This window comes from Papilio polytes, unplaced genomic scaffold (assembly GCF_000836215.1).
Source record: "Papilio polytes unplaced genomic scaffold, Ppol_1.0 DF821400.1, whole genome shotgun sequence".
Taxonomy (NCBI): Eukaryota; Metazoa; Arthropoda; class Insecta; order Lepidoptera; family Papilionidae; genus Papilio; species Papilio polytes.
The window spans coordinates 1,042,595-1,061,210 of NW_013527804.1; the positions used below are offsets into that span (position 1 = coordinate 1,042,595).

At 32.8% G+C, this 18,616-nt stretch overlaps 2 protein-coding genes across 2 annotated transcripts in view; one reads left to right on the forward strand and one right to left on the reverse strand.

Moving 5' to 3' along the window:
• Positions 1–1,628: 1,628 nt before the first annotated feature.
• Positions 1,629–10,349, reverse strand: LOC106108961 (transmembrane channel-like protein 7). The gene is made up of 6 exons (XM_013290332.1): positions 10,169–10,349; positions 6,971–7,078; positions 6,385–6,484; positions 5,797–5,904; positions 4,346–4,446; positions 1,629–4,122 (listed from the first exon to the last, which is right to left on the reverse strand). The coding sequence occupies exons 2-6, from the start codon at positions 7,055–7,057 to the stop codon at positions 2,218–2,220; spliced, it is 2,301 nt and encodes a 766-aa protein (XP_013145786.1). The 5' UTR covers positions 7,058–7,078; positions 10,169–10,349; the 3' UTR covers positions 1,629–2,217.
• Positions 10,350–10,556: 207 nt separating this feature from the next.
• Positions 10,557–18,616, forward strand: part of LOC106108690 (ALK tyrosine kinase receptor-like) — a 37,362-nt gene continuing 29,302 nt past the window's right edge. Inside the window, exon 1 of the mRNA XM_013289949.1 lies at positions 10,557–12,358. Coding sequence (XP_013145403.1) covers positions 11,713–12,358 — 646 coding nt within the window. The 5' untranslated portion in view covers positions 10,557–11,712. The remainder of the gene's footprint in view (positions 12,359–18,616) is intronic.

The following is an 18,616-nucleotide window of genomic DNA, read 5'->3' on the forward strand; positions in this document are numbered from 1 at the left end:
TCAAGTAAAAAAACAATTGGTTAAGACAAAAATTGTATTGGCTAAAAATAAATATGATTATGCACATACTTTACAGAAAGCTACTTTGGAATTTGGAATGGTTCAGGAGAAAGGCACTTTTAGCTATTTGCTTGTTTTCAAAAACTGTAATAAATAATTAACGCTTTATAAAGGGACCCGAAGTATTTTATAATTTACTAATATCGTATATTGTTATTTTATCTACTTTTTATGTGTATATGTATAGCTTTTTATATCTATTTGTGTCTCATATTGCATTACATTAAAATAAAAAATGCATATTATAAAATTTACATCTCAAAAAACATATTTCTTAAATTAGTATGAAAAAACGCATATAATTTTTTTTTAAATTATTATTTGGCTTTTTAACACATAATTTGAACTTGATACAACTAAAAAAACATACAAAAGAAATAGGAATTCTCTTGGACAGTCTTAGAAGGTAAAAAATTAAAATTTTTTACTTCATTGCAACATTTTTTGTATAGAATGAGATCACTATGGTACAAAACCTACTTAAATTACTATTAAATGCTTTTTATACAAATTTACAAGTGACTTAATTATTTGTAATTTCATTTTGGGCATTTTGGGTATTTTTGTGACCGTTAAAAAATGGGAAGACAAGTTTAACAAAAAAAAAATCTATAAATTACATAAAGATTTCGGAAGCATTGGTTACTGAGAATATTATCAATTTAACAAGACTTAACAACCGAGATTTTTTGGCAAATTTGACATTTTTCCCCTGTTTTTTTTTTTTAAATTAATTGGTTTAATGAGCAAATCGGATTAATAGAACAAGTATTTTAAACCATACATAAGAGGCCTATTTTAACAGGAGTCATGTAAAAAAATGATTTTTTTTTTACCTTTTTTTACATTTCTGTCATGGTAGATTTTTGTTATTATTTTTTAAGCCCATTTTTATGTATTTAATTATATTTTCACTGTACAAATAGGCCAATTACGTTATGATTGTAAAGAAAAAATTTACTAAGTATAATTACGCTAAGGTGACAAAAAATCACAGTAAATTTTCTAAAGAACGTCATTAAATATACGAATGTAAAATCTAGGAAAAAAAAACTCATAGAAAACTTGGACTAACTAGTAATTAATAATATTAGAAATAGATATATACTTGCGTCTAACATTTTTTTACAAAATGATGACAAAGACTTTGTTTTTACGCGTCAAAAAATGAAAAAAACCGACATCATTGGCAAATTATCTGGCACACAATAGACAATTTTGTGGATTTATTTTTAAGAACGGACGCACAACTTTGACTAAAATATCGCACAACTGCTGTGCGATTGTCGATTGTTTTGCCTTCAACTGTTTAGTTGCACAACAAAAAATCGAGTAGTGTGCCTCCATATAAGGTCATAGGAATCAAAGCGAGATTAAACAGTTGTGCGATAGTTTGGTCAAACGCGCTCTTAATATATGAAATACAATATAAAAAAACGTATTATAATTGGACTATTATGTATAAGTAAATAAGAATATTACTGGGAATTTTTAATATAATAACAGGAATAAATTTGTACTTTTGTTGAATTGTGAATTATTAAAAAGAAAAAAGGAATGTTACGAAACAAATAAAAAATGAATTTACTATTAAAATATTATTAAAATTGGTATAATTTAGGTTTTTTAATCAAACTTGCATTATTATTAGATTATTGTACTGGACGTATGGTCGCGGGTTTTTTGATAAAAAAAATGGCACACTTAAATATTACCAAGAATATTATGTACAAAAAATTGCATCGTATTTTATTATAAATTAAATTCTATTACGAAATAATAGCATTCTGAATGAACTCACTTTGACAGATGTCAAAAAATCTAGTGATGTGAAACGAAGTATCGATATTTTTACGATTTTTTTATATTACTTTTAATGACTTATCGATTTTTTATCTGTCAAAATGTACTTATTTTATCACATTAATATTGTGTACATATTTATAATACAGGATGTCCGGATAACATCGCTTTTGAGCATTTTAGAATATTTTAATATTAAAAAAAAAGCCTAATCTATACAGGGCTTTCCAAATTAAATTGCAAAACTGTAGTTTCTTTCAAATTCGCCATACAAAAAAGCTTAAGATATATACATATGATTTCCGGACACCAGTAACTTACATTCACTTAGCATACTAAACGTATAACTTACATTCACTTAGATCCTTGTCTAATGGAAGAGTCATCATCCGCGAAACTGGCTCTATTCCGTCTTTCGCATCGTTTCTGATGCTGTCTTATGAACGCACTTAGTCTATTCAACAAGAACTGCTTGTCATGTCCTTCTAGAACAAGCTGATTTCTTAATACTGATACCATATGTCGATTAGCTGTTGCAACTGCCCAATAATAGTATAGTAATAATAAAGATATCGCAAACGCTGGAACCGCGAAAGTAGACGTCCCTATCAAAAAAACTATCTCTCTAATAATAGGTGGGAACATATTGAACGTTATTATAACGAAATCCCAAACAGTATTATAACCTTTGAATGGACCGCAGTTCGATGAAGGCGTTAACTCAGCTATCGAATATGCAACCGGAACTATCGATATCACGAAACCGAGGAACAACACTGACATGAACAACGATTTCGATTTAGAAGCTTTATACAATATAGGGGAAGGAGTACAATTGATAAGACAATTGAACTTTTTAATATAGAAAAGAAGGAAATAGAAGATTGTCCCTATTATTGGTAGAAAGGGACAGAAGAATGTACCCATCCAGATTATAGTTTGGATATATACAATATCTAACACATGTTTAGGGAGGTAAAAACTTTGAGTACCGATGCTTCGGAGACATCGGCTATTAGAATGGCGTCCGATAAACGCTCTTGGAAGATTGATTAGAAACGTCATAATAAACTGAACAGCGAAATCTGTTAACAATAATTTATAAAACTGCTGACCCACGTAAGTCTCCCAACAATCTGATCGTATATCAGATTCAACTAATCCACTAATTTGCATATAAATTTGACTCAATAAAACCGCGAGAGACGCTAATCTTAGTAGAACTGTGCGCAGAAGAGTTATCAGAATAATATGACGCGGTTTGTAATTCTCGTAGTTTATTAGATAACCGAATATTTCCGGTACAAATAAATTTAAAACGACAATAGTTATATAAGGGAGAAACTCTAGCAAAATACTTTCGACTTGATTTAATGAGTTCTCGTAAATCTCTGATAGAGTTTCGTTTTCTTCTGTATTTCTATACAAAGTTTCTGTCGAAAAAGTGAATGTTTTATATATTATAAAACCGGATATTATCAGTATTATTATAACGGAGAAGTTAATTATAATTCTTCTTAGATGAAGAAGAATAGTCCCTTCTCTAGTTCTCGATTGTTTCTCTTCTTTATACCTCTCTTCTTGTAAACACCCTTTTATTTCGTTATATAATGCTTTATGTTTGATTTTAGCTGATTTACCATTATGTACGCAAAAATCCCATCCACCAAATACTAGATTACAATACAAATAAAACTGCCCTTCGTTTTCCACTAGTTTTTCTTTAAAACCCTTAGCCCCCGTTTTCACTATAGCGACTAGAGATAGTAACGCCCAAGATATTGGTATCAAAATATACGCTAAAGGCATATTATAATACATGTCAGTTTCCCATAAATTGGGTAGATTGTAAACGTATATTTTTTCACTATAAACACCGTAGAATAACATAGAAAGTTCCATCCATCCTGTACCTTGGATTAAATCGAGAACGACATTATTTGAGGTTATGTTGTCAAAACAGCATAAAGTGGAATTTTCCCCGCAATCATCGCATACATCTTGTATTAAAGAATTAGGGAGAATTAGAAAGAGTATTATGAATAGAGAAAGGGCAATATTTAAGAAGAAAAGCCATCTTAGGAAGAGAAAATAAGAGACAACTCCGGTACCGAATTTCCCTTCGATAACTCGCATTGGAGATTGCCAGAGTTCTAATTTCGCTAGAATTTCGGCAAATCGTTTTTTAAATCTGTGCCAAACTTTTCTTTGCCTCCATTGTAATTGTTCCAGACCTTGTAAACGAAGTTTTGTTGCATTCTGGAAAATAATATTGTAATATGAAATTTAGTGTTGATAAGTTTTTTAATCAGACGTATACATTTTTTGTTGGGTGTACAAAAAAAATATCAAAAAAAATATCGTAAAAAATGTTAATTAACACTAGATTAAAAAACTAGAGAATAATTAAAATCGATATCTTATTTACAGTACTAAAAAAAGAACTTAAAATTTTAATAAAAAATAAAAACAAATTTCATACCTGAAGTCTGGCTTTTATTTCTCTTTTTTGTCCCATCGGCAGTGGCATTGCCTTAATCTGCATAATTTCTTCCCAACTACGTTCCTCATTTGATAGATTTTCTGAAATAAGAAAAAAAAAACAACATTTTTTTAAATCTAAAATCGACAGTTTATTGGCTTTGGATACAATACATTACTTTTTTTAAATTCTTTTTCCTTAGATAGACTTTTGGAGTAACCCAAGATTTATTATAAACGTAAGTTATTGTAATTTAGTAACATGAAGTTAGTTGCAGCCAAAATTAGATTAAGTTTTTATCGACCTGAAGTATTATTATTAAAAAGATTGAATCGAAAACTAGATTTCATCATAATTACTACAAAAAAATAAAAAAAAAGGTACTGGCAGAACACCAATTCTGTTGTCCAAATATAAAAAAAACAAAGCTGTCAAATTTGGGCGCGAAGTTGTTTCACACAACAACGAACTATTCGTTAATTAGAGTAATTAATTGTTATTAGATGGTTTATTAAATGAAACGGCCACGTCCGTGAGTTTGCCCTCAATTTTTATTCTGTACTAAAAATCTTGTCGGCATGTATAGAAAATAGGGTGACCATGGTGAACATTTTTTTAGGACAATTTCCGGAAATGATTTAATACCAGTTTTATTATTTAAAGTAGTAATAGTAACAATATAGTAAAGGATTTTATATTTTTCGTTTGTATCGATATTCACTATACGTTTATATGAAACTAATACTGTCGAGATTGTCTTAGCAAAATAATATAGACAAGGTCTCTGATGTTTTGTTACAGTTTAGTTTTTGTGTACTATTTTAAATAATTCAAGGACTTTTAACGGTGTATTAATAAGGTATGACATTGTGTTTTCTGGAAATAGTACGGTTAAGTCATTGGATATATTTATCTAAGATTTCGTTTAACTTAAGAAAGGTACAGCAAATGTTCCAATTCTTAGCTTTAAGATATTAACGAAGATTTAAAATTCGATGTGTAAAACATTAGGTTATACCATGACTCTGCCTGTGTAAAATAAAAAAAACTTAGCCTATGTATATATGTAAAATTCACCGAGATCCGTTGAGTCGTTGAAATAACTCAAAAACTACTGGGTCGATTTCAAAAATTATTTTACCAATCAAAAGCTACTATCAGTGAGTAATACAGGCTATATTTTACGCGGGCAAAGTCGCGAGCTACAGCTCTTTATGTAATGATAGCGATGACATGCAGTGTTTTGAAAGAGAAGGCTTCGGTTGTTACTTGAAAATAAGGGGAATAAAATGTAAAAAATTCGGAGGACACGCATTTGCTATTACTGATGTCTATGCGCAGCGGTCGCATCACTTTTCTGGTGGCCGTTCGCTTGTTTGCCACCTTATGATATAAAAATATGTTAGCTGAAAATAAGGGGGAAATAGATGAAAGGAAATAAATAGACTGACCTGAGAGGTCCGGCAACATAGAAAGATGTATATCCCGGCTCTGCGTGGTTCGCGCGAACGTCGACTGCCGTCGCTCATTCTGTGATCTAACGCGCTTCACCGTCGTCGCTATTACGCAAAAAAAATACATTATTTGCGGTATTCACCTGACCAATACAGTCACTGAGAACATGGAGAACTGGCGCCAGTAAGTCTGGCAGGCACAACTATCTGACTGTAATGGCCAAGTGTGAACAAAACAAAATTTTTGAGATATTATTGAGACAAATCTTCTAGAGCAGGGATGGCGAACCAATGGCACACGACACAATATTATAGACAGGTCGATGTTCATAAAAACACTCCGAAAAAATATGAATTAGGTATTATACAAAAAATAAACGTTAAAATCAGTCAAAATCATTTGATGGCACGGTTAAGACCACATTGAATATTTAAAAAATGGCACTTTGATGCATAAAGGTTCGCCACCCCTGTTCTAAAGTGGAGTATAATAAACCAAAATGATAACCGAATATAAGTATTAGTGTTAAGTGTAAAAAGAAGTCTCTTATTCCCCATGTACCAAAATATGGATATTATACTTACTATTCCTGGCCTGCTTGGAGGGTAGAAGCGTCGCGAGTTTAGCTGCATCAGCTCGCTGGAGGTTTTCGAACAGTTCCTGTTCACCTCCAGGATATAGCTCCTAAAAATACCAGCAATGTATCTTACAAACAGCATTTGTAGAGGATGACACAAAATTCTTGTATACATAAACAACGAGCGCACACCTTTGACTATCGCAAAATGTTTAGTTTTGCTTTGATTCCTATGAGCTTATATAGAGGTGCGCACACTAATCGATTTTTTATTGTGTAACTAAACAGTTGAATGACGAACCAAATGCACAACAGTTGTGCGATAGATTAGTCAAAGAAGTGCGCCCGCTCCAAAGAAATTATAATAACCAACAAGACTACATGCAACGATATGGCATTGTACAAGAATCCAAATCGATAAATCTGTCGTAATTTGATGTCAAAATATATGTCATGCAAAAATCGTGCATCAATACATGAAGATTCTTTAGCTTATTAGGTAACACTACCTTTAGAAAACATACGGGAAATTTGTATTTTATACAATTGTTTCGGCAGTGGAGACGCACGGTATAAATATTGTGACGTGATACCTGATAGAATTCCCCTCCCGCCTCCTCCCAGCCTTCCTGCCTCTTGGAGGAGCGCGCCTTGTTCTTGGACGCGTTACCGCCCGACATGCTTCACGTATCTTGTCTCATCTGGGGTACATAGAGAGTAAGAACATATTTAATTATTTACATATAAGAAAACCAAGAAGTTGTGAAGTCCGTTGCATAAATTATGACCACTATGAATGCTAAAAAATTTGATTGAAAGTAATTTAAATATTATAAACTATTATTATATAAAAACTATTTAAAGTATAAGAAACTAAAAGTACGATTAGTTCAATGCACATTTTTTTAAGTCTAACTAATATGACTGTATGCATTTCACAAGCACACAGTAACACGAATATACGCAAATGTTCAATTTCAATTTATACGCTAACAGGCGTTTGAGCAACCTCCAGCATAAACTTTATCTAGGTTAGCAATCTAGAACGGATTTAGGTCGAGTATTAACCGTCTTCGATCACATATTGCAATGATATTTAATTTTGAAATGAAAAATCTAGAACTACGTAAATATAAAAAAGATTATCCGAAAAAAAAAATTGGCTCCATGGACAACTTAGCTTTTGTCTTGTCATTAAAAAGTACCTTGAAATTCTTTAGCAATACGGTTGCTTAATTGTAAGGGAACATACCTTTTTAAACACAAACAATAATGCATTTTTATATCTAAAATCACAATAAAGTAGTATTTTTATTGCTACACATTTAACTTTTTAATCTTTAAAAAAAAACTGTTATAACCTCTATAAATTGCGTTCAGACAAAATACGTTGTTACTGTTTTAATCTCGAAAAAAAAAATAAGCGTCACTAATCAAAAAGCGCGCGAATACGTAAATAATCAACTCGTAATGAGCAATCCAATATTGATTTACATTCGTTATCTGATAGACGATAAGTGGTATAATTTATACGATAATTTTTCCCATTATAATCAGCTTCTGGGAATAACCAATAAACAATCTTGTTTAGGAATTCTAAAAAACGTTTTTTATAGTTTTATGTTCATAATAAAACGTCAGAATTTGTTTTACACACTAATAAATGTATTTTGATAAAACTGGAAGAATGTTCTCAGAATCTTTGCATAAAAAAAATAAACGGGAAATTCGATTAGAGATGGATGGATTGCGTGTAAGATGACATGATTAAGGGAGTGATGTGAGATGATAGAGTTATTTGGAGGACAAAAAAAGGAGTAGGATAAGGTACTTTGTTCGCATTATCAGAAATTAAATAAAATCTACTTATAAACATGGCTTACTAGCATTTGCCCATCGGCATTCAAAAAACAAAAGTAAATAGCTTATGTGTTCTTCCATACTATTCTCTCTATCTATGCCAAATTTCATCGCAATCAGCAGTTTAAGCTACAAACTCTAACAAACATCCATCCATCCATCTAAACTTTTGCGTTTATAACATTAGTATGAAGTATGATGTCACTCAGTAATCATGTAGCTTTCTAATGGTAAATGAATATTTCAAATACATTCGTTTTTTAGGTTACATCAACATCATCACCAGCTCACTATACGTCCCCACCGAGGGGCTCGGAGCCTACCCTAAATTAGGGTGACTAGGCCATAGTCAACCACGCTGCACTGCGGGTTGGTTGACTTCACACATATCTTTGAATTTCTTCGCCGATATGTGCAGGCATCACGATGTTTTTCTTCACCTTAAGAACGTCGGGTAAATTATGTACATATGAAAATTCGAAAGATCAAAAATCACATTGGTACAGCGGGATTTGAACCCAAGACCTGTAGTCAAGTCAAGTAAAACCACTGAGCCACCGACGCTCTTACATACAAGGTTACATACAAAAATATAAACCATTCTTTGTAATATGAGTATAGATATACATTTTTAATCTACAATTTGTCCAGAGTTAGTTGTGTACAATTGTATGGTTGTTGAAGCCATACAAAATGAGGTCAACCAATTAAATACAAGCCACACATCACACAATTTCATTAGATTTTAATTTCACATTGTATTTGAATAGATGATGCTGTAATTGTTTTGGTGATGAAACTTACTAGATATGTTAGTTTGATATACTACCGAGCTTCAGTTTTAACCGTAATGTTAACAATTAACATAGTAACATTTGTCACCATATGACAGATTTTTAGAAATTATTATTCTCATATATCTATATTTCTTATTGTTATATATCATTTTTTATTTCAAAATTGCACATTGTAGGAGAATGTAAAATAATTGATAAAATCTCTCTCAAACCATAGTCTAAGATAAGAATGTTAGTACAACATATTATTTATAGTAAAATATATAATTTTACGACTGAGGTGAACGTACAGATAATGCATATGACTGATATATTCGAGAAATATATATGTTTGTATCTTTTATTATAAAGGGACAAATAGGCATGTTATGAGGAGGGATGAATTGCATGTAACAAGGAGAATGTTAGTTATGTTAGTTACTCCGGTAGAGGTAGACCTAGAAAGAGATGGATTGCATGAACGGTGACAATCAAGAAGAGTGACTGAGATGATGCATAATACAGTTATGTGGAGGAAAAAAACTGTTGTGCCCTTCAGGAGTATGAACAAGGAGGAATATGACAAATGAAGCAAGTACAGTTCCACATATTTTGTACATATTAAGATGATGCAGACAAAAACAATAGAATGCATCTTTAAATGTAATCAAACAGCCCTATGGGTTATTTTTCCTAGGTGATAGGCTCAATGGGAAACATTCAAACAATTTTAGAGTTTAATTTATAAAGTAACATACATTTTAATTGTATTAATTGTATAAATTATAAACTGAAATATTTTTTGCTGTTATCGTTATGTTCCATACCTTTATAGTAAAAAACTAACCTAAAACTTCATTAAAATCAATCAATTGTAGACAAAGATAAATACTATTTTACTTCGTTTACTAAAATTATTAAACTACAACTAAGGTAAAGTAAATATTATTTTTTTCTATGTTTTTTAAATTGCTTACATTTGATGTTCGAATATCCAATAAATTGCAAAGTATTATTAAAATAAACAATACTAGTACTTCTCATATAAATTGTTTTCAAATAAAGAGGGAAAAAATTATATCATATGGACAGAATACTTGTAGGTAATTTCGTGTAACTGTTTATCTTATTTTTTAAAATAATTGTAACGCTTACCTTATGTATATTATTGTTAAAACTGTAACACCCACTGCATTACTAGTCTATTGCACGAATGACACATTATTATGAATTACTCATTCAATACAGAAATGAGAATTTAATCTAACTGGAAGTTCAGACCAAAATAAAATACAAGGAGTGGTGAAGTGCGTTCCGAAACTAAAAATCTACTTACGAGCTGTCAAAATCGAATAGTTAATTTTTATTTAAGCAGAAATAAATAAATGAAAATCGATTTTAACATTTACTTATTTTGGAAAGTTAATTGTAACAATTTAAAATTATAACTATGAAATATATTAAAAATAGCAATTCTTTTATTTAAAACAACAATCTATAATTTTTGTACAATATTGTTTTTCTAAATTATGTGATTGAAACGTCACATAATTGTTAATGTTACCATGGGTTTTAAGAGACATTCCTATAAACACACACTGTTTGATCACTGAGAGAAGCTATAATATAATCGATACTGCAAGCAAGCATTTTGTGAAAATATAAAGCCAGTATTAAAAAGGCGTTTTAATTCACAAATACAGATAATATTGTTCAGGCAACGAGACAGAAACGATATCAGATCGATGCTTAATCTGATTTCCGCAGATCATCGGCAAAAAAATCGCGACCACCTAACGTTCGCGTAAACAAATCTCTGAGGAAATTTCCTCGATGTAATATCCGGTGCGGATTACCATTGGCCCGCTCCCGCACTGATTCGATTTAGGTCCAATTGGAAAATGGATTTTGTAAAACACACCAATAGATACGAATGACGTGAACAATAATCCTAAAAGAACCAATGTCTGACGGTATTTGACGCAACTACATCCTGCGCGAAAAACCCGGGAACGAGCTAAAGGCGGGCTAACACCTGCGCAGCATCCCCTCGGATGCCGTACGAAGATCACATCTTGCGAAAAGTAATGATTATTTCTGTCCACAAGCGTAGTTCCGCATATTCCCGCCGCGGCGCTGCGAGCTACACGAGTGGGACGTCGGTGTACGTACCTCGATATGGGGGCTAGTTAAAACGTAATTTTAGTGTTGGAAATTGAAAAATTGCGGATGTATAGCCCCGCAAGTGTCTTTATTGAACGGTAATCGTCACTCGGTGATATTTGAGTGCGAGCTGAGTGCGCCGCACGCGGTCTCATTCCATGTATATACGTGCCCGAGGTACCACGGAGATCCTCCATTACCGGTCATATTTTTAGGGGATGTAGTCGCTGTAATCAAATAGACCTGTGAATAAACAATTATATTAACAAAAAAGTGCCAAATAAATACGCAATTATGTGTAGATATTGACTGTTGTGATAAAATGTGCGAGAGTATTGTGCGTCGTATATCGACCGATGCCATATCTCCAGGACTGGCGGACTTCCAAGGCGGCGTGTCGTTGCATTCCCTGAGGTCACGGCGCTTCAATAAATCACAATAGGAAATAATCTCTAACATCTATCTTCTTTTGTTATGAATCGATTACGCGACAACTTCGTTCGCGTAATGGATTACAGCTGCCGAATACAAGCTGGATGCGGTTATTTAAACAACTGAATAACCGCATCGGACCAATGGCGCGTAGTACGGTTATAATCACTCTCTTACTGATCGCGATAGTCGGTTGCGAGCATGCCGTGGATAAAGAGAAAGCCTTGGCGGCGGAAAAGGAGAGATCAAGGTCCGCGAACCCGGGCAGAGAACGCGGATCCTTCCAGAAGCTTTCGAACTTAATGAACCGGACGGAAAACCATCGAGAAGGCAGACGAAGAGGGAAGAGTAATCTAAATAAAATACTACAAATAAATCGTGAGCACAGAGCGCAGCATGATGATATGTTGAACGATAATGAAGGAGCGATCGCGACTAAACAGAAAACAATGTCGGATAATACAACAGACACGTTGGCGGACAAGATGAAGGCGTTACGAGGTGATGGGTTAACATATGAAGCGATATCTAAGAACAATTACGTGCCACAGGTGACCGGTGTGTTTTGCAACTTTGAACCGAACAATAACTCGCAAGTTGACATGTGTATGTGGCTGTGGAACTCTACCGTATCCAGCCACGGTTTGGGATTCAAAGTGGTGACGGCTGCTGATCTCGTGGTCATGAACGAGACGACCAGGGGACTAAAGTTTTCTGGACCTAATAAGGATGCTGATGGCAATGTTACAGGTTTGTATCTTAAAGTAAGGATTAAATATTCCTTATTACTTATTCTTCTTACAATTTTTATGAACTAGTTTTGCCCGGGACTCCGTACGCGTGTAAATAAAGAAACAAAAGTGAGTAGCTTATGTGCTCTTCCAGACTATCCTCTACGTCTATGCCACATTTCATCAAGATCCGTTTAGCCGTTTAGGCTACAAAAACACATGGGATACTTAATTTTGTTTTTTAAATTTCACGCAGACGTAGTCGCGGGTTACTAATATTTTAAATTCGAAAGTTTGGATAGATGAATGTTAGCAGATAACTTTAAAACTCACAAGTGAATCTGGATGTTTAGCCCAGATTTCTGTCAGGAATAGTGCTAAGTTGCGAGCAAAAGCATTTAATATATTTAACTAAGCAGGACTTTTAATTTTTGTCACCAGTGTAGCTTTAGAATAAGGAACGGTTGGGTGACCGCTAAGGGCTCTAGACTGATAAGGTCGCTACAGGTTATAAAGTTACACATTGTAACCTAACCCTAACCTTAAAGGCCCTTAAACCGGTAGGGGTTTTCTTTAGGCATGATAAAAAGGGGGTGCCGTAGAAATCTCTACCAAGCTGTTAACGCTAAAACTGGCATTATAGCGAATGTCTGAATCTAGGAGTTAAAAAAACATTGTAGGTCCTTCTAATAGTGATTTAAACATTAATAAAAGTTATTTACTAAGTAAAATTAATTAATATTCAATGTGTTGTAATGTTTTTCGTTTACAAAACAAAAGGAAAACCATTCAACCTTTAAATGTCAAAGGTGGATAGTACAAGATGAGGGCGCCACTGTGCGCAACAGATAATGAAGTTTAGATTTTCCTTTTTCAATTAAAAAAAAACAATACATAGCTACTTAAATGAAATAAAAATGTAAATACAGCTTGTTAGCAAATGGTAAGATGGGAGATTATGTAGTACTATATTTAGACCAATTATAGGACTGTCCCAAAATTTATATGTAAAGTAGGACAATATAAGCGTGTCTTATCGAAAAATTGTACAAAGTGAACCTAAACATGGAACGTAATTGGATTTAAAAATTCCAGATTTCAGAAAGATAATGTATTTGCACTGCTGATAACGAAAATCGCAGGTAAAAAATGTTTGTCTGTCTGTCCGCAAGCCGCGTTTGTTCCGGGTTATCTTCAAAACTATTAGACTACAGACGGGCATATTATAGGTTACTTTTTTATCTTAATGAGTGGATGAAATCGCGAGCAACAACTAGTTCGGTAATAAAAGACGATACCAGGCCATAGACAGAAGTGTCAAATGCCTATCCATAGACAATATTTATGTCTAGTGTCCTTTGATAACCCCAGCCTACGACAGAAATGGAAAGTAGGGCTGTCAATTTTCGATTAAACTGATACGTGTAAAATATTGTTATAATCTGAGTCCATTATCAAAGATATGATGCACAGTTCACTTATTTCTAGAAAAACAGTTTTTCTTGGATAACTAAATAATATTATTTACACTTAATGTACAACATCACTTCACTTCAACTCAAAATTTTCATGAAATTTCGGAATAACCTCAAATATTTTTGACATTCATCTGTTTAATTACCACAGTTCTTATACCTCCAATTTTCAGTCTTGAGTTTATCTTAGACTAGCTGTTAACGTGCGGTTTTATCCGCATGAAATTATGAAATTTATTTTATTGTTTACAATTGTCAAATTATCAAAATGACATGACATGACAAACCTGAGCAATCTTTGTTTCGTGATGTTGGTAGCAACTTATAGTCTCTTTCCCACATTAGGGTTTTTATCCAAAATATCCCCGTATGTTTAATGGCGTGAAAATATATAGCCTAAAGCTTGACGAAAGATTAGAGCTTTGTATTAAAAAAAGGGTTATTCGAAAATATGGTGTAATTGCTGACATCTTAGGCAACAAAGAAGTATGTGTTTACCCTTTATTATAATAGTATAGATTTCTTGGCAGTGTTGTGCAGGTTTTAACAGTTATTTTCCTTCACAGTAAAAATCGTATCATTACAAATCATGTAAAACTCGAACTAGACAACCCTAGCGAAAACCATGCGTAGGCAACGAATTAATACTTGTAATTAAATGAATTATTACGAATATTATTAGAAAACAGACTTACTATATCTATCGTCATATTTTCTTTATAATATAATGTTTTTATATAAAATTAACGTCTATATTTACGCCTAGCTGTTCCTCACGACTTCTTCCGCGTGATATTTGAAAGTTCAAACCTTACGTTCGCGCCCTTTTTGGAGAAATGGAAAAAATGGAGAAAAATTCAAGACCGTGTAATGACCATTTTGTGTCCCTTTTCCTTCCCACCTATTTCCTTATTAGAAAAGGTTGGCAAGGGAACGTGGAATTGACGTTGGAGGAGACGCATAGGAAGGGGAAATATCCTGTTTATGCGTCTGCTCTTTCGTCGATTAAGGGTAGGGAACGCATCTGCTATTGGAAATGTCTATGGGCAGCAATCGCTTCGCCATTTTGGCGGATTCAGGTGGCCGCTTGCTCGTTTGCCACCTTATGAAATAAAGAAAAAAATATCGCAATGGTTAGTAGGTTTTTTTTAGGTTATTGGGTTTAAATCCTGCAATGTAATTCCTTAATTTGACCTATAAAGCAATGTTTTTTTTGAAATCGTTAGTATATTATATCAGAAATTAGTATTTACAAAGTATGAAACAATAATAATCGAGTCCAACCTCAATCCGGAAAAAATATGCGGTTGAAGCTATTCCAGGTCTGTGCGAAGTGAACATTTATGATATCTGCCAACCATTTTTGACCGACTACCCAAAAAAAAGAAGGTACTCAAATCGTCTGTATGTTTTTTAAAATTTTTTTTGTGTGTTACGGCATAACTCCGCCGCTAGTGGACCGATTTTGATAATTCTTTTTTTTATACGAAAGGTAGTGCTTACAGGTGGGACCCATTTTTTTGTTTGATTTATGGAGTCAAAGACTATGACGTAGTTAAATAGTTTAGCTCAAAATCGCGTGACGAAATTTGGGTTCTTTTTTACTGTCGTGACATCTTTATAAAAAAAAGTTGACACTATACGTAGTGAATAAACCAATTTTGCAGCTAACAAAGGAAGTTAAAGAATCAGTATAAATTAATACATCCTTTTTAGTCTACTGGTCTCGGTAACACATTTCCGGCGAAAAAAGTTACGTCCTTGGATATAACCAAATCTTCATTTTAATAAAAACTTAATTTTTTTAATAAAACTCCTGGATTTATAATTATTTTTTCTCAGTTTTAGCTCATATCTGTATTATTTAAGAAGAGTTAAAGTTTAGTGAATTTTTAAGGCCGGCGTCCAGAAATACGCTGTTTATTAATAGTTCCTAAACATTAGTAATAATAAAATATAGCCTATGTTACTCACAGATAAATTACCTTTCTGATGGTGAAAGAATTTTTAAAATCGGCCCAGTAGTTTTTGAGTTATTCCAATACGTACAAGAATACAAATTTTTCCGCTTTATAATCTTACTAATATTATAAAAGCGAAAGTTTAGATGGTTGGATGGATGTTTGTTAGAGTTTGTAGCCTAAACGGCTGAACGGATCTCCATGAAATTTGTCATGGATGTAGAGGATAGTCTGGAAGAACACATAGGCTACTTGCCTAGGCTAATTTTTTTTTTATTCCACGCGGACGGAACCGCGGGCGACAGCTTGTATTAGTATAGATATAGATTTGTATGTATGAATGGAACTATGTATTTAAATAAAATAAAAAAACAAATTAACGCGGGTGATATTGAGTTTAGGTAGATATTTTTTATTCATGCAACACTATAAGGGTCGTCGAACCCGTCTCGACTGCCCGTGTTAGAATTTTACAATCGAATGAGAATAGATTTGGTCACATTTTAACCTTAAAATATACCAAACAGAATTTCCAAATATGTGTAGGTTTTGTTTTGTAGCAAACCGTGCCCGGATATTTCCTTAAATTAGCAAATATATTTTTTCTCGCAAGAAACCTTTTCTCATACAACTAAATAATATAATATAAGCTTTAGCACGCACACCTTTTAGATTGAGATCCCAGACCAGGATGACGACACTTATTTTCACATCACAAACGAGTACTATCTAATCATATAACAGTAAAGTTTTAGAATATAAGTGTCGTCATCCTGGCCTGGGATCTCAATCTATTTGAATAAGATCGCACGACTGTTTAGTCCCGCTTTGATTCCTATGACCTTATATGGAGTTGCGCTCACTCAATTGTTTAGTTGTGCAACTAAACAATTGAATTGGCTGACAATCGTACAGTTCTGCGATAGTTTAGTCAAAGACGTGCCCACGCTCTTATGATTCACCATCCCTGTCTTTATCAGAATTTTATCAATTACTACCCAGTTCCGTGCGTCTACGTCCGCATGAAATTTTGAAAATTTTATTCTATTGTTTACTTTTGTCAAATCATCAATAGCAAATGTCAAAATGACATGACATTACAAACCTTAGCAATCTTGCTTTCTTGATGTTGGCAGCAACTTATGATCTCCTTCCCACATTGGGGTTTTTATCCAAAATATCCCCGTAATTTAATGGCGTGAAATACATAGCCTAAAGCGTGACGTAAGTGTAGGGCTTTTTATTAAAAAAATAATTATTCAAAAATATGCTGTAATTGCTGACATTTTAGGCAATAAAGAAGTGTGTGTTTACGCTTTATTATAATAATAGTATAGAAATAGATTTTCAAATAGGAACGTATTTGTAATTATTCTTGACTGATTCGCTAAATGTCCTCCATTTTTAAAAGTCAATTCATCAGTTTCACAGAAGAATGTAAATCAGTTGCCGCGAAACCAATTAATGTCTATTGAAGTATATTTTAGGAATCTCCTTTATAGCTGAAGTGCAGTGAAGTAAAAGACAAGACGCACAGCTACAATAAATTCAATTCTATTTATAACAACAGACAATCTTGATAATGTCTATGGTTTTTTTAGAATAATTCTATCCTATACATATATACACATATATTATCTTACTTATTATAATATTATAAATGCGAAAGTTTGGATCGATGGATGGATGTTTGTTACAGTTTTTAACTCAAATTGCTGAACGAATCTCGATGAAATTTGATATAGATGTAGAGGATAGTCTGGAAGACCATATAGACTATTTACTTTTTTTAATTCGACTAGAATTCGCGGCCGAAAGCTATTAATGTTATAAAGAGGAAATATTTGTTTTTTGTTGTGTGTTAAAACAACTCAAAAAGTACGGGGCCGATTTGTTAAATTCTTTCACCATTAAAAAGGTATGTTTTCTATGAAGTAACATGGGCTATATTTTTTTAATTTCATGCGGACGTAGTCACGAGCAACAGTCGTTATTAAAAAAAGAAAGTATTTAAAATGTGTATTAATAAAAAACTTTGTAAATCAAATATTTAACGTGTTTCGTATATTTCCTTTAGCATTTAAATCTCAATAAACTTACAACGCTCTTTTACGTCGTAATTTACTAAAAACATGAGTTCAGTCGTGGTATCAGAAATTGATACATGAATTATGAACGCGGCAGATGAGCGCCGGTTCCCGCCTTATGTAACTAAAATGGCGGAAAGTCCTGCTTTACGAAATTGACTAAAACGTTTTTCTGTGCTTTTTACCTAAGTGAATACATTTAAATGAAATAAAACAATTACTTTAGTAAGTATTTGGTTATTTTTTATTAATTTGTGATGTCTTCAAATCGATTTTCATTACATTATTAAAATAAAATTGCATAGTTTTCTAACCTAAAACTGTCCGGTTTTATGTTTTTAATTGTTTTTTCGAATTGGCGCAACTTCTCTTAATCAAAATTGACCATAGACTTTTCTATACAGTTGTATTTTTAACAGTTGGCGGGAAAGTTAACTGCAAACAAAAATAGCATTATTTAGTACAATCGTACTAATACATGTATAAATGCGAAAGTTGAGATGGATGGATGTTTGTTAGAGTTTGTAGCCTAAACGGCTGGATGGATTTCAATGAAATTTGGTATAGAGGATAGTCTGGAAGAACACATAGCCTACTCACTTTTTTAATGCCATGCGCACGGAGTCGCGGGCGAAAGCTAGTTTATTTATTTATTTATTTATTTATTTATTTATTTATTTATTTATAAAGTACACCAACAGATAAGTTATAGAACAGTTACATAAGAAATAACATATAAGACACAAGAATGATA

Excerpts from the sequence above, each read along its gene's own strand:
- LOC106108961 (XM_013290332.1), bottom strand. The coding sequence starts at position 7,057 with ATGTCGGGCGGTAACGCGTCCAAGAACAAGGCGCGCTCCTCCAAGAGG. Across the intron at positions 6,485-6,970 it reads CGGGAGGGGAATTCTATCAG|GAGCTATATCCTGGAGGTGA; the intron begins GTATCACGTCAC and ends TGGTATTTTTAG. Across the intron at positions 4,123-4,345 it reads AAATAAAAGCCAGACTTCAG|AATGCAACAAAACTTCGTTT; the intron begins GTATGAAATTTG and ends ATTATTTTCCAG.